The 15,976-nt window shown below is 35.4% G+C and overlaps 2 protein-coding genes and 1 pseudogene across 4 annotated transcripts; all 3 read left to right on the forward strand.

The window, feature by feature from the left end:
• The first annotated feature begins 258 nt into the window (after positions 1–258).
• LOC105963919 (exportin-2 pseudogene) lies at positions 259–3,893 on the forward strand (annotated as a pseudogene). The gene is made up of 2 exons (XR_016030039.1): positions 259–3,425; positions 3,539–3,893. The product of XR_016030039.1 is annotated as an exportin-2 pseudogene (transcript).
• A 4,015-nt stretch (positions 3,894–7,908) lies between these two features.
• ARF11 (auxin response factor 11) lies at positions 7,909–12,498 on the forward strand. Of its 2 annotated transcripts, none has more exons than XM_088814814.1 (14): positions 7,909–8,787; positions 9,125–9,213; positions 9,300–9,395; positions 9,494–9,550; positions 9,654–9,806; positions 9,905–9,989; positions 10,072–10,162; positions 10,248–10,415; positions 10,503–10,616; positions 10,708–10,780; positions 10,882–11,020; positions 11,109–11,647; positions 11,745–11,932; positions 12,005–12,498. In XM_088814814.1, the coding sequence occupies exons 1-14, from the start codon at positions 8,754–8,756 to the stop codon at positions 12,150–12,152; spliced, it is 1,974 nt and encodes a 657-aa protein (XP_088670940.1). In that variant the 5' UTR covers positions 7,909–8,753; the 3' UTR covers positions 12,153–12,498. The 2 variants fall into 2 exon arrangements, with proteins under 2 accessions (XP_088670940.1, XP_088670941.1); XM_088814815.1 differs by having other exon boundaries at positions 8,000–8,787; positions 11,127–11,647.
• Positions 12,499–14,783: 2,285 nt separating this feature from the next.
• LOC105963928 (uncharacterized protein At4g00950) lies at positions 14,784–15,948 on the forward strand. Its single transcript, XM_012988422.2, has 2 exons — positions 14,784–15,606; positions 15,742–15,948. Exons 1-2 carry the CDS (start codon positions 14,989–14,991, stop codon positions 15,817–15,819), a joined length of 696 nt encoding a protein of 231 aa, XP_012843876.2. The 5' UTR covers positions 14,784–14,988; the 3' UTR covers positions 15,820–15,948.
• The last annotated feature ends 28 nt before the right edge of the window (positions 15,949–15,976 follow it).

Below are 15,976 nucleotides of genomic sequence, written 5' to 3' on the forward strand. Positions count from 1 at the left end.
CCTAATAGTATAAGAATTCTATAATATATCATAAACTATTAAATTCTATTACTTGTATTATTATTTCACAAGGTTCCATCATATAATAATAAAACCAAACAAATATAAAATCGATGACTTATTTGTAAGGAATTGGGCCCGAATCCAAAAGTTAAATGTCCTTCGGATAAGCAAAACGGGCCTTTTAACTCTTTAATTTTTTTTCTAAAAGCCCAATTAAAGGTCTATAAATACATATTCCCCAACTTTTTTCAAATTTCTGCGCAAAATCCATCAACCCTTCCCTTTCGTTTTTCTATTGTCTGCAAAATCGATCATCTCTCTCTCTCTCTATCTCTCTCTCTCTCTCTTCACGTACATACAAGCGCATGTATCTATCTACAATCGATGCACATAGGCACAATCTCGACTGATCGTTTTCTGGAATAGCGTTCGGGAATATAGCTTTTGAACCCTAGTCACAAACCCTTAAAGCAGACGCGAGATAAAAATGGAGTGGAACCCCGAAACCCTACAATTCCTCTCACAATGCTTCCTCAACACCCTATCTCCGCTGCCGGAGCCCCGCCGCCGCGCAGAAGCGGCTCTGGCTGAGGCCGCCGATCGTCCTAACTACGGCCTGGTAGTTCTTCGGCTGGTTGCCGAGCCCTCCGTCGATGAGCAGGTCCGCCAAGCGGCAGCTGTTAACTTCAAAAACCATCTGAAAGCGCTTTGGTCCGTTCAGCCCGACGACGGAGCACAAATCTTTGTACCGAAGCTGGAAAAGGAACAGATTAAAGCTTTGATTGTCACTCTAATGGTAAATACCTCACCGAAAATTCAATCTCAGCTTAGTGAAGCTTTGTCTATTATCGGGAAATATGATTTCCCTAAAGCGTGGGAGACTTTGTTGCCTGATTTGGTTGGAATGTTGGATAAGTTGAGTCAGGCAAATGATTATGTTTCAGTTAATGGGGTTTTAGCAACTATTAATTCGTTGTTTAAGAAATATAGATATCAGTATAAAACAAATGAGATGTTGCAAGCTTTGAAATATTGTCTTGATAATTTCGCTCAGCCGTTGTTGGAGGTGTTTAAGCGGACTGCAGGATTTTTAGACCAGGCTGTGGGTTCTGGTGCCGCAAATGCTAGGGTGCTCAAGGATTATATAGAGTCGCAGAGGTTGTGTTGTAGGATTTTTTATTCATTTAATTATATGGAGTTGCCAGAATTTTTCGAGGAGCATATGGAAGAATGGATGATTGAGTTCAGGAAGTATTTGACGGTAAAATATTCTGCTTTGGAAGATAATGGGAATGATGGGGTTACTTTGGTCGATGAGCTGCGAGCTGCTGTATGCGAGAATATTAACTTGTATTTAAAGAAAGACGAGGAGGCTTTTCAGAGATATTTAGGTGGGTTTGTGGAGGCAGTGTGGGCGCTTTTGGTGGTCGCCTCGAATTCTCCTAGTCGGGAGAGGCTGACTGTGACTGCTATTAAGTTTTTAACTACGGTTAGTACGAGTGTTCATCACACGTTGTTTGCAGGGGATGACATTTTGCAGAAAATTTGTCAGAGTGTTGTGATTCCCAATGTGATGTTAAGGGATGAGGATGAGGAACTTTTTGAAATGAACTATGTAGAGTTCATAAGGAGAGATATGGAAGGCAGTGACCTTGACACAAGAAGGAGGATTGCTTGTGAACTCTTTAAGGGAATTGCTTTGAATTATAAGGAGAGAGTTACTCAGAAGGTTTCTACTCAGGTGCAGTCTCTCCTGGCCTCGTTTGCACAGAATCCAGCCGTAAACTGGAAGCATAAAGACTGTGCTATCTATTTGGTTATTTCTCTTGCCACAAAGAAAGCTGGTGGCAGTATTATTTCCACTGATCTTGTTGATGTTGAGAGATTCTTCGGTGATGTTATTGTGCCGGAGCTGCAAAGTCGTGATGTGGATGGATTTCCAATGCTGAAAGCTGGGGCATTGAAGTTCTTCACCATGTTTAGGAATCAGATCTCGAAACCTGTTACGTTGGCGTTGCTCCCTGACGTGGTTCGCTTCCTCGGCTCTGATTCAAATGTTGTCCATTCATATGCTGCCATCTGTATTGAGAAGCTTTTTATGGTCAAGGATGAAGGAGGAAGGGCAAGATACTCAGCTGCAGATGTCGACCCGTTTCTGCTTGTGTTGATGACCAATCTTTTTAGTGCCCTTCAGAAGCCTGACTCCGAGGAAAACCAGTATGTGATGAAGTGCATCATGAGAGTGCTTGGAGTTGCCAATGTTTCGCACGACGTTGCTTTACCTTGCATCAATGGTCTCGTGTCGGTTCTAAACAGAGTCTGCGAAAACCCAAAGAATCCCATCTATAACCATTATATTTTTGAATCCGTGGCCCTTTTAGTCAGACGGGCTTGCGAGCAGGATCCATCAATCATTACAGCTTTCGAAACTAGCCTACTTCCCAGCTTGCAGATGATCTTATCCAAAGATGTTAGCGAGTTTTTCCCTTATTCATTCCAACTTCTGGCTCAACTCGTTGACTTGAATCGATCTCCTTTACCAGCTAATTATATGGATATTTTTGCAATACTCCTCCTACCTGAATCATGGAAGAAGTCTGCAAATGTTCCAGCCCTTGTCCGTTTGCTCCAGGCCTTCCTCAGAAAGGCACCAAATGAGCTAAATCAGCAGGGGCGATTATCTAGTATCCTTGGAATATTTAACACGCTAGTTTCATCTCCTAGTACTGATGAACAAGGATTTTATGTGCTCAACACTGTGATTGAAAACCTTGGATACGATGTAGTCTCTCCATACATTAGCCATATTTGGGTTGCTCTGTTTAAACGGCTGCAGTCCAATAGAACTGTGAAGTTTATCAAGTCTCTTGTTATATTCATGTCACTTTTTCTGGCGAAGCATGGTCCGCAGAATCTTGTTGCCTCAGTGAATACCGTTCAGCCTGATGTTTTCCGTACAATTTTGGAGCAATTTTGGGTACCTAATCTCAAGCTGATTACAGGTTCGATTGAGCTGAAGCTAACTTCAGTGGCTTCTACTAGGGTTATATGTGAGTCTTTGCCTCCATCAGATACGAAGCTTTGGGGGAAAATGCTCGACAGCATTGTTACACTCATTTCACGGCCAGAAGAGGAAAGAGTGGAAGAGGAGCTTGATATTCCAGATTTTGGTGAAACTATTGGTTATGGTGCCACGTTTGTCCGATTGTACAATGCTGGGAGGAAAGAAGAGGACCCTGTGCGAGAAATAAACGATCCTAAGCAATTTCTGGTTGCATCTTTGGCTAATTTATCCGTACGTTCCCCTGGAACATATCCCTCAATCATTACCGAAAATCTTGAACCAGCAAATCAGGCTGCATTGTTTCAACTCTGCAGCTCCTATAACCTCACCGTTGTTTGAGGCAAACGTTTGTCCTTTGGTAAATTTGCCATTTCACATTACTGACAATCTAACTCTGTCCTTGCATAGAATTCTTGTTCATACAGTTTATTCATTTCCGACACCTAACTTGCTTTATTCTCGTTTTTCCAGGAATGATGTTTCAAATGATGAAAATTTGTCTTAGTTACGGAGTCTGGTCCTTTTCAACGTTTGTCCTTAAATATCTACTGCTCTTGCATCCAATCATCCAGATTATCAACCAAGTGTTCTTCAACATACACTTATATATAGCCTCTCTCCTTTTCGGTGCTTTTCTGTAAAGGCGATTAAAGAAACAATTACTTTTGCTGCAGCTGATTGTCATGTTCTAGTCGTTATGAAGGTTAGGTCTTGATATTCTCTGGTTTTGTTTTATTAATCATTTCCTGTCATGAAATTAGTTAGTTGTGCCATGCATGATTTTGTTGCTTCAATTCAATCATGTCTCTTTCGTCTCTTCTTTAAATTAGCTTTCGGCTCAATACACGATAGTGGGATTGTGCATTGGAACTCGAAAAGTGTGACCTTAAGAAAGTATTGTTACCACACTAGAATTCAAATGACCACATGCACATGCGTAACACAAAATTATTTATTGTCCGAGTTCATTCTTGATACATAGAGCAGCATTCGCACTTTCTCGTAACTTTATTTACAGTTGTGAATTATTTGGAATTTAGTTATTTTATTTTATTATATTATATTTCTGGGAGGAGCAGAAGTGTGTTCTTACTGTTGGATGAAGAACCAAGACAGTGAGATAGATTACTTTACAAGTGATAAAAAATATTTAGAGAGGGTCAGTGCTTTAATCACATGCTAAACATGATGCTAATGACATTCATGCGTATTGATAACGTGCTCCCCTCTTTCTTCTTGCTATTTAATTATCTTATGTTAAGTACAATTTACCTAACCTTAACCCCTTTTTCTTATTATTAATTTGAATTCTCCGTTTAACAATAATTGAATTCGAAATAGTTAAACTGGAGTATAAAAATGCAGACTTCCGTAACTTTTAAGGCTTGTGAGTTCTCAGGAACAACTTAATAATTGTGACGATTTGTCTGCTCGGTTAAACGTTTTTGTGAACGAACGGTGATGATATATTCGATTACTATTGTGTATTTGACTATTTTATTTCTGGTTTTTAATTAAGCATATTTTTGAAAAAAATGTATGAATATGATGAAGTTGATGATTAGCAAAAATTAAACAATGTGACAAGTTTGTGAATGGAGAGATGAATAAAGTAGAGCAAATTTCAGTGGGGATCTAAAGATTCCCCATTTTGATTAGAGTAAAATCCAATGGTTAGGGAAGTCCCATTACAAATCAAAAGTTGGTCAAAATTGTACGGACACACAATTAGGACTTATATTATTATTATTGTTGTTATTATTTAAATAATTATCCCCAATTAATAATTATTTTATTTGAAGGAAGAAATGAAAGTAAGAAAAGGAACCACCATTAGCTCGATTAGCACTAACTCTCCCATTATTGTATTCTAATAATATATTATTTTTATTTTTTTTAATTGCTGATGTCTTTTGTTCTCTTTCTGACAACAACATGGTTGCAATTTCTTGGTCATTTCATTTGTTTTTAATTTCTTTTTTCTTTCAAATGGTATAAAATCTGGTAATCCAAATGGAATCTACAGTTTATTGATTAAAAAAAAGTATCTCCGATAAGATAGGTTCTTCTTTAATTGTCATTATGTTGGATTGGTTAGGAGAATTTAACCTTTGAGTGGACCAAAGAGTCATTTACCATTCCATAATTAATATTAATTGCAAAATATTTATTCTCTCTTTTTTTTTTTCCGCAAGCAGTGGAAAATAATCACTGAGTTCGAACTCACTCGACACCTTGAGTTATACAATTTATGTACGATACGAGTCCAACACAATCGTTCAGATTTAGGAGTAATCACGAAAAATATACTATTCCGATGCAACTTGGACATTTATGTATTTTTGTGAAAATCAACTTTTTAAATAGTTTATTGAAATGATAATTTAATATAATAGAGATATTTTCCTTTTGGGATTGCAAGTGGGATCTTGATTATCAATAATCTTATCATGCAATTTTTTCGAGATTAGTATTTATTAATCGTGGGAGTCGAATAATAACCTTTGAAATATGTCAATGTAGTTGCTTAATTAACACAAGATGCAAAGTAGGAATCATATTCTTCCGGATTTTTTTTCTTCAATAATGTGTTTAATATACTTAATTAGTTGTGATAATTAGAACAAAATAATTATAATTTAATTATTTGTTTAATACATTATTATAAACCTGTGGCCATAAGATGTAATAATGAAGGAGTTTTGAGGGCTGTCTCAGTTGGTAGAGTTTGTTTCCTGTCCAATGTTAGTGAAACATTTTAGATTAATAAGACTATGATTTGGATTCCACAATACCAATAATTAATTCTTTTTTTGGTCCTATAATTATTCTCATCCGTGCGCCCATTAAAGTTAAATATAAAAATACAAAAAAATATATTAATTTAACAAAAAGATTGGTCCCTGTCACACACTTTATAAAGTAACATTTCTTTTATATAAACATTTTTAATTATTAATAATAATTAGGATTTCTTAGTACAGCCTTCTATTTTATTTGATTCTTCAATTTAATTTAAAATGAAAAAAAATATTATTATTGTAATTTATAGTCACCCTTTTGTCATCTCCATTATTAAGGCCATTCGCCATTACTCTATGGCAAAATATTCCCAAGCCGCCTATAGAGTTATTTATTATCTTAGATATGGCTGGGTTGCAATTATTAGTGAGTCTAATTGACTATATAGTAGGTATTCTCATATTAGTAATATTTTTTATTGTCAAAATAAAATAAAAATAAAATAAATATCTACAATAAAAATTCATATTTGCTTTTTATATCTAAAGTAATAAACATTTATATTTATGTGTATATCAATGGTGCAAGATTACTGATCTATTTCATCGGGTACATCATCTACACAACCCATTGGCAAGAATATACACCAACAAAAAATAGGTGGAAATGACATATTAAATAAGACAAAATAGCAAACCTATTAATAATAAATTTCTTAATTACGATTGGTGAAAATGATCAGGGAACCATACAAAATACATTTATTTTGGTTACTTAGTCATCATAGGATGCCAAAATTTGGCACATACTATGGTCTACGTGTCATCATCTTTTAGACAATATTTTTTTTTTACAAAATCGAATTCATTGGGTGTTTTAATTTTTTTTTTTTTTGTGGTAGTGACTAGTGAACTATGAATCATATTTATTTAAATTAGTTATTTGAGCTTCGTTCAATTAAATTTTGAGGATGCTGGATGCAAGATTATTTCATTTTAATCTCTCAAATCAAGAATGCTACATATGCAATTATTATGTATTGATTGGGTAGGAGCAAATCTATCACCCTAATAATAATTGAAAAAAAATTATTGTTTTAATTAAAATTGATACAAATTAAGAAGGGTTGCCAGTGGGATGAGGACATGTCAGCAACATGAACTGTGAGTCCATGTGGCACTTAGTGAACGGTGGAAGATGATGTGTCAAAGAAAAATAAAATAAAAAATATATGTGCCATCTAAATTAAAATTCTTAAAACTTTTAAAAATAATCGTATTAGATGATTAGTCTTGGATGCACGAAAACTCCTGTACGTTCGTTTTTCCACATTTTCGATTACGTTTTCGCCATAAAAGCCAACAAACCTCGTTTAAAAGTTTTTTTTTTATTATAAGGTTTAGTAGAAGAAAATGTATTATCTTACATTGAATTTAATGGAAGAAACAAAAATGAAAAGAACAAAAGAAAAATATAAATTATACCAAATTACCTTTATAGCAAAAAAAAAAAAAAACTTTTATTGCGTTTTTTATAACAAAAAAAAAAAAAGAGAGAGGCTATTTTCCGAACATTTAGCTCAATATTTGGTATTTGCAAACACTTTTGAAAAGTAATTATGTTTTTATTTTTGCTCGTAATAGTTTTTAATACATTGTAATAAAATAAATTGTTTTAAGCCATAATTTTGAAATCATACACGGCACTTTCTTTAGATCTTAAAATTATATTTGACATTTATGTTATTATTATTTATATTCAATCTAATTTTTAAAGACATCAATCTAACATGATAAACTGCAATTTTAAAATTTATTTTGCAATTATATTACCTTTAAATTGACTGCTTAAAGTTAATTTTTATTGACATTTACAAAAACCCCTAAAATTTAATAATTAAGTAATTATTTCCAACTTCACTAGTTTTACTTTTATACAAGGTCCCCTAAAATTTAATAATTAAGTAATTATTTCCAACTTCACTAGATTTACTTTTATACAAGGTTTTGCAAAAGCACCCTTGCAAAAATGACTTATTACCAATTTACCCAATAAACGATAACGTGTTGCTAGTATTAATATTTTATTCATAAAAATATTAACCTGCTTTTTCAACTTTTTTTTTTCTCTTGACCCACTAGTCAACTGGGGTTAAATAACTAACCCAAGGAAAGTTTGCAGCTCAAACGCAAGAAACATGATTTATTAGCCAAACACACACACACACACAGACAAAATTGCTGCAAGAGAGAGAGAGAGAGAGAGAGAGAGAGAGAGAGAGAGAACAGTTGTATGTATCCTGTAAGTATAGAACGGGGTTCTTTTTGTGAATCGTAACGTTTTATTCAGGTGGGTATTGTGTGGGAGAGAGAGAGAGAGAGAGAGAGTAAAGGAAAAGAGATAATAAAATAAAAAGGAGTGGATTTTTGCAATGGAGTAAATGCAGAGAGAGAGAGGGAGAGATAAAGAGAAGAGTGGTGGTATTGCTTTTATTCAATACACTAAAATCAAATAGCGGTTTTGTAACTGATAAGTGAGAGAATATGCGCTGAATTCTTGCATCCATTACACACATAAAAACATAACCTTTTGTTATTTGTTACACCCACCCCCCCTACCCCTACCCCCCACCCCACCCCCACACCTCCTCTGAAGCTGTTAGACAAACCTATACATACACACACATTTATATGTATATGTAGAGAGAGAAAGAGAAAGTGAGGGAAGAGATAGGGACGCATTGAAAAAGGGGTTGATTAAGTGTTTGTAAATGGGGAATGGATAATAACGGGTGCTTTATTTGGGCTTATTGAATTTTTGTTATAGTTCTTCATTTTTGGTTTCTATTATATCACTAGTTTTAGCATCAGAAACAAACACCCCCTCCCCCCCCCCCCCCCCCCCCCCCCACCCCCACCCCCCTCTTATTCTTGTTCAATTCTGGATGGAGGATGCTAGAGGAGGCTCTAATGAAACAGGTCAGAAGAAAAAAAATATATGTATATATTTATCTTTTATGGGAATTTTAATTTTAGTTTTGTAGTTTCATTTTCATTATTTGGTTTACAATGGGAATTTTACTTCATGTTTTTATTGTTTTTGGTTGCTGTTGGATTTATTTTTCTCGTAGTTTTTTGCTTTACGGATTCGAGTGGCGATAGAATCAATTCGTATATCTTGACATATATGTTTTCATTGAGAATAACGAAACACTAGAAATCGAGACAAGGATTGTGTTTGTGGTGTTTTGTTTATTACGCCGGAATTTATTTAATCGTTTAGATCTTCGGTTGATTTGATTGATTTCGATTGCAGAGCTATGGAAGGCGTGTGCCGGACCTTTAGTGGATGTTCCTTGTAATAGAGAAAGAGTTTATTACTTTCCTCAGGGTCATATGGAACAAGTAAAAAGCTTCTACTTTTAGAGAATTTTCCGTTTTTTTTTTTCGTAATAGTAGTTTTGATTAAAAGAGTTTATTGAATTTTGCAGTTGGAGGCATCGACAAATCAAGAATTGGACCAACAAATCCCGCTCTTCAATCTTCCAACGAAGATTCTATGCCGTATTGTTGACATTCAACTACGGGTATTGTTTCTATATATTGTCGACGTTTATTGTTCCTTTTTTTTTTCTCTGATTTTTCGGATATATTTTTTGAAAGTTTGGTTTTTGTTGACTAACAGGCTGAGCAGGAAACGGACGAAGTTTATGCGCAGATCACTCTACACCCCGAACCAGATGTAAGCAGTTAACTATTTCATGATTCAGAGTATTTTTTGTTTTGTATGTATTGTGTATGCAACATGTGTGAATCTTGATTTGCAATTGCGTATATTGTTGTAGCAAACGGAGCCCACTAGTCTTGATCCATCTCCCCCGGATCCACCTAAGCCGAATGTTCGTTCTTTCTGCAAGATCTTAACAGCTTCTGATACCAGCACTCATGGAGGCTTCTCCGTTCTTCGCAAACATGCCAATGAATGCCTCCCTCCCTTGGTACATATATATAAACTCTCTCTCTCTCTCTCTCTCTCTCTCTCTCTCTCTCTCTCTCTCTCTCTCTCGTATTTGACGTGCTTTTCTTGATCACAAAGGATATGAGCCAACAAACACCAACCCAAGATTTGGTAGCCAAAGATCTGCATGGGTACGAGTGGCGATTCAAGCACATATTCAGAGGTAAATGGCGATTTCGTAATTCTTTATTTATCAATCCCTTTTAGTATTCGTCTCATTGGCTCTTCCGATTGGTTTTAATTAGGTCAACCAAGGAGACACTTGCTCACAACTGGATGGAGTACATTTGTCACCTCAAAGAGACTAGTAGCTGGCGATTCTTTTGTTTTCTTGAGGTACTTTTTCTAACTCAATTTTTTTTGCTTTCTTGAATTTCTAAAAAAAAATGTTTTTTTATTAATATTTTTTAATATTAAAAAGGGATGATGATAATGGGGAATTGCGAGTTGGGGTCCGCCGGCTCGCTCGACAACAGAGCACGATGCCGCCATCTGTCATCTCTAGCCAAAGCATGCATTTGGGAGTTCTTGCTACAGCATCTCATGCTATTACAACACAAACCCGATTTGTGGTTTACTACAAGCCTCGGTATTTTAAATTCAATTTAATCATTGCATCTTCGCCAAAAAAAAATCGTAGCATTTTATTATCTTATATATTGTATGACTTGATCAGGACAAGCCAATTCATTATTGGACTGAATAAGTACTTAGAGGCCATGCAACAAAAGTTCTCTGTCGGTAAGCGTTTCAAAATGCGATTTGAAGGAGAAGATTCCCCCGAGAGAAGGTTTTTTGTTTGCCTTTTTTTTTTATCTTTCCGATCAATTTTTTTTTGATTCAGTTATTAATATATGATATATTTACATCTTTATTTTCAGGTTCACCGGTACTATTGTTGGCGTTGGAGAGTTGTCTTCTCAGTGGACCGGCTCCACCTGGCGATCACTTCAAGTAAATAATTTACAGTTTCGAAAAATATTATTATTGTACGGAAAAATGTGCATTTTAAAAAAATTCTCGATAAATTTTCTCCACAATTGTCTTAAAATCAGGTCCAATGGGATGAAGAATCAGCAAATATATTTCGGCCAGAGAGAGTGTCACCTTGGGAGATTGAACCTTTTGCAGAAGATGCATCACAATCAGCTATGAAGATCAAAAGACCTCGACCACTCGATCTTCCTCGTACTGGTAATCAACATCTTTGTAATAAAAAATCGATAGTTATGTCTATTATGCTTTATTCACTATTTAACACCAAAAAATATATTCAACGCAGGAACTACTACTACTACAGCTTCTGCTGCTTCTCCTCTCTGGTATTCGAAATCGACCGCATCGGTTGAGCGGGCCCACTTAACTAATGATGTCCAAAATAACGAAAACGGACAAATTTTCTGGCATGCGAAGCAGAAAGATCTAAGCAGTGGCCTCTACTATTCTACATCGTATCCTGGTGGATTTTTGCCACCTTTATCACATGTTGAAAATAAAAACGTGCTTGTAAAATCACCTCTTTCAACGAGGGCGAGTAGTTTTCTCGAGCAAGGTCAAGGGGTAAAAAATTCAGAAACGGCACCTGCACCGGCTTGTCGGTTATTCGGGTTCGATTTGAGGAACAAAAATTCAGACAAAATCACTTCATCGGAAAAGGTGGTGCCTTTATTGTCTGAAGAAGCTGACATGGCGAAAAACGTGGAAATCTTGAATTCCTCTAATAATAAAGAAAGAAAGCAACTGAATGTTCCGTTGGAATATTCTCCGAATGACATGAAGGGGAAGCTGGGTTTTGGTTCGTCTTCAAGAACTCGGATCAAGGTAAGTTAAATTTTACAAACTTGTACCCGTGCATTTTTTTTTCAAATATTTATATTTCTAAAGAGGGATTTTTATTTTATACATGTTCGATTATTAGGTACAAATGCAAGGGATTGCTGTTGGGCGAGGCGTGGATTTGGCTGCTTTTGGGGGGTACAACGAACTTATTAATGAATTGGAGGATATGTTTGGAATTAAGGGAGAGCTTAGTCCTCGAAATAAATGGGAAGTTGTTTATACTGATAATGAAGGAGATATGATGCTTGTGGGCGATGATCCATGGCCGTAAGTTGTTTGGTTTTATTTTGTGGTCGATTTTATTTTCTTGGATCGATTATGATACTTTTTTTTTTGTAGGGAATTTTGCAAGATGGCTAGAAAAATATGCATATATTCGAGTGAAGAAGTGAAGAAGATGAGTCCTAAATGCAAGCTTCATACGCCATCTCTAGACGACGAAGGCACTAATTTTAGCTTAGAATCGGAACAAAAGCCAGAAACGTAAGTTTTTTTTTTTTTTTTTCTTCCCGGGAATTAGATCTATAGAGTTGGTAGAAACAAATGTAAGTGGGAATAGGCCTGAGAAACTCGGTAAAAAAGAAAAAAAAGAAAAATAATAGCTTAATTTGTAAATAGAATGTTTGTGGGGGGTGTTTGATGAATTAATAGATAGTTAGTTATTAGGGAGGTATGGGATATTTTGGTTTGATTGATATTTGATAGGTATGGTAAAGTTTGTATGAAATGTATACATACATGATACATATATGCTTGTCCTTTGATGGCAAACTTAAAAGCATATTTGTATTCTTGATTTGGACAAATATTTTTAATATTATGTATTTAATTTAGTGAGACTGTCTGATTTCATGTTGTTTGTTTTGAGGGGAATCAAGAACATGGCCCCCCTCCTTTTCTTTTTATATTCAGTTTTGCACCAATTTTTTGCAGAGTGTATCAATTATTTGTTTGGTTAAGATTGGCAATTTTTTTGGCATTAATGTTTGAAGGTCCCTCAGTTGTTGTGCAAGATTGTGACTTTATGAAAATGAGGGCTTCGTTTACTTTGTGGTCCTAAAATATATTTTTCTTTTTTTCCAATATTTTCTTAGTGGGAGTTTGTTTTGATATGGAAAATTAGAGGATGAATTGACCAAAAACTGATGTAAGTGGTTGTTGCAATTATGTTTGACCATGTACTTTGAAATTAAAATGTTGAATATACTGTGGTGGTTGAATTTAATAAAGTGGGGGAATTAAGGTTGTGTTTTTGGTGGGATTTCTCCAAAATGTGTCAAAACAGTTTTTCTTTTGTTTATCATTAAAAATAAAATAAAAAAAGGTGACATTTAATAGAAAAAAATGCCAAAAAGAAAAAAAAAAGTAAATAGGCCCCGGTCTGTAAAGGTATTATTTGGGCTTTAATTAGGGCTCAATAAGTTTTCTCAGAATGTAAATTTACTATCAAACGAACATTTGGGCCCATATAAATAAAGATTGGGGTAATAACTCTTCTACGGTTTTTGTATTTTTTCTGAAATTAGCATTAGTATGGCGACCACTAAAGTTATGTTATGCATACACAATTGAAACCGTATATTCAAATGGTGCAAATAACGAATACATACGATACGATACGATAAGAGTTACGTCCATATACTATACAAATTGTGTGCTTCTCATACTGTGTACGAGCACTGTCGATAAGATGTATGTTATGTAAGTATACAATATCATGGATGTTACACGAAATGCTAGAGTTGGATTGTTATGGGTTGATTTACACGGAATATATATAGAGAAAGAAATAATATGAGGTAGTAGAGTTTGACTAGGTAACTAAATCCTAACTAATCTAGGTAATCGAATTATAATAGAATCCTAATATCTTATAATATCTAATAATATAATATACTCTAACATAAACTACACTATATGTATTTCGTGTACATACTAATTACGAGGAAGTGAAGAATTACCGGATTATGTCGGTGTCGTTTTGACAGTAATGGATATCGCCTTTTTGAGAAACAATAACGTCGACAATGTGGATCTTCAATATCAAATGCATCTTCACCATTGTATTCGTCGCTCGTCACTAACACATACAATCTTTCACACTGGGCTAGATACTAAAGAACCACGAACCACAAATCTTGATCTGTAGTTCCACACTTTTGTGCTACAGTATCAATAAACTCTTTAAGAATTTCATTATTCGTGATTCCAATGACGACAAATAGCCGATGATTGTGATGAGAGCAACAACCTAGCACTTCAACCAAGGGTTGTTGACTATCACCAGATACGTCTATTTTTTCAGACATGGGGCAAATAGCTCAATTGGTAGCAATGTAGATGGGCCGAGCTACGATGGCGCGAAAATGGGCTAAAATGTTGAGCATGATGTTTCTTTCCGATCTTTTATCGTAATTTTGGGAAGATTCGGACATGTTTGAAAACTACAATTATATATTAGGAAGGACAATGGGTGTTTGGTTATTTGTATAGATAAAATGAAGAAGAAAAGAAAGTACAAAATCGTTTAGTGAAGGGCATTGCAGGCATTTCAGATGTCTTGACGTGGAAGCTCCGGACGTTGTGCAACAACTTCTATGATTGACTAGAGGCAAATGGGATAGAAAGCTAAACGTAAGGGAAATCTAAAAGGGAGAATGCAATATCCAAAGTATACTATTGATGACGTACGAAACTAGCCAAAAGCGATTGATTTACGAACTGAACCGAAACCCATATTTCAAATGAAAAAGGGTGTAGGAAAAATAAAGATCTCATGTGGCAAAACCAGCCCAGAAAAAGAAAAGAAAGGGTACATGGATCTTATGCTTTTTACTGCCAAAACTCCTTTGCATGTATGTATTTGTGTTTCAAATCCAGCTTTAATTTGAAAATATATGATTGAGAAAGATAGATAACATAACATTATTAGTATCCCTTTTTCTACCTTTATTTTGATTTCAAATTCATCAGTAAATGCAAATTTAGAGTAGCATACATACATCCGAATTCTGACATTAATTGCTAGTATTTGATTTGACGTACCATATATACACACATATATATATATAGAATCCAATGCTGTATATATATATTTAGCCAAAAAAAGAAACAAGTTGAAAAATAATCATTACATCATTCAATCAGATGTTGAGGTTCTGTCACTTACTTCCACACACACACACACACACATATTCAAATAATAATAAATAAATAAATAAAGAAGCAGCCCATCATTCTGCATTTCGTTGTTAAGGAAGTTATCCTCACACACAAAACACACTGAAAAAAGAAAAAGAAAAAGAAAAAGAAAAGAAAGGAAAATGGGAGAAGAGAATGAGAAAGAACCACGTACACTAAAGCTTCCCATATCTGCAGCAGCCACATTATTATCATTTATGGACTCGCCGGAGCATGCATCGGGGACGGCGACGCCACCTCTGGCTTCAGTTCCCTTCAAATGGGAGGAACTACCCGGAAAGCCCCGACCCTGTTCTCACAACCTCGCCCGACCCGAACCCAAATCATTGGAGCTCCCTCCAATGATGTTGATGAGCAGAACTCCATCTCCGACCTCAGTTCTCGACGGCCGACCCAAATGCTCTTCCTTCAGATTCTTTATGGACGGCCACGATTCGTTCCTCCAGCACTCCGCTACTAGTACACCTGGTGATGGTGGTGATGATGATACTACTTTGGAATATGGATTAATGTTTGGCAGCAGCAGCAACAACAACAAGAAGAAGAAGAGTAGTAGTCGTAGATATGGCTTGTTTGGTAACAAGGACAAGGGTGGAAAAAAGGAATTTAACGGGGGTATTTCCGGGTTTTCACCATTCTCCACCACCACCACAAGCAGCTGTGAGAGTGATGAGATGAGAAGAAATGGCAGCTTTTCAAGTGTCCCTCTTCCCAAGTCTTCTTCTTCTCCACTCACCTGGGTATAATTTATACTCAGCTTCTCTTAATTAATATTTCTTTACCAATGTTTTAACAGTTTGATCATTGGATTTTAGCTCTTGGTTCTTGATAGTCGATAGATTAATTAGTTCTTGGTTAATTTTTTGTTTTTTCAGGCAACAATATGCTCAGGTTTCAAGCAGGTTATACAATGGAAGAGTAGCAAGAAATCAAACAAACAAGGCCAACATTGAAGGATTAGTGAATTCAATGCCCAAAAAAAAAAATGAAGTTCAAGAACTTTTGAGTGTTTTCTCACGCTTGCTCTGTGAACACATGTACAATGGTTGCTAAATCTAATATGTATTTCCTTTGGTGTATAACTTCCTTTTCATACCGTGTGTGTATGTG

Source organism: Erythranthe guttata, chromosome 2 (assembly GCF_056151865.1).
Source record: "Erythranthe guttata isolate IM_541 chromosome 2, IM_541, whole genome shotgun sequence".
NCBI lineage: Eukaryota > Viridiplantae > Streptophyta > Magnoliopsida > Lamiales > Phrymaceae > Erythranthe > Erythranthe guttata.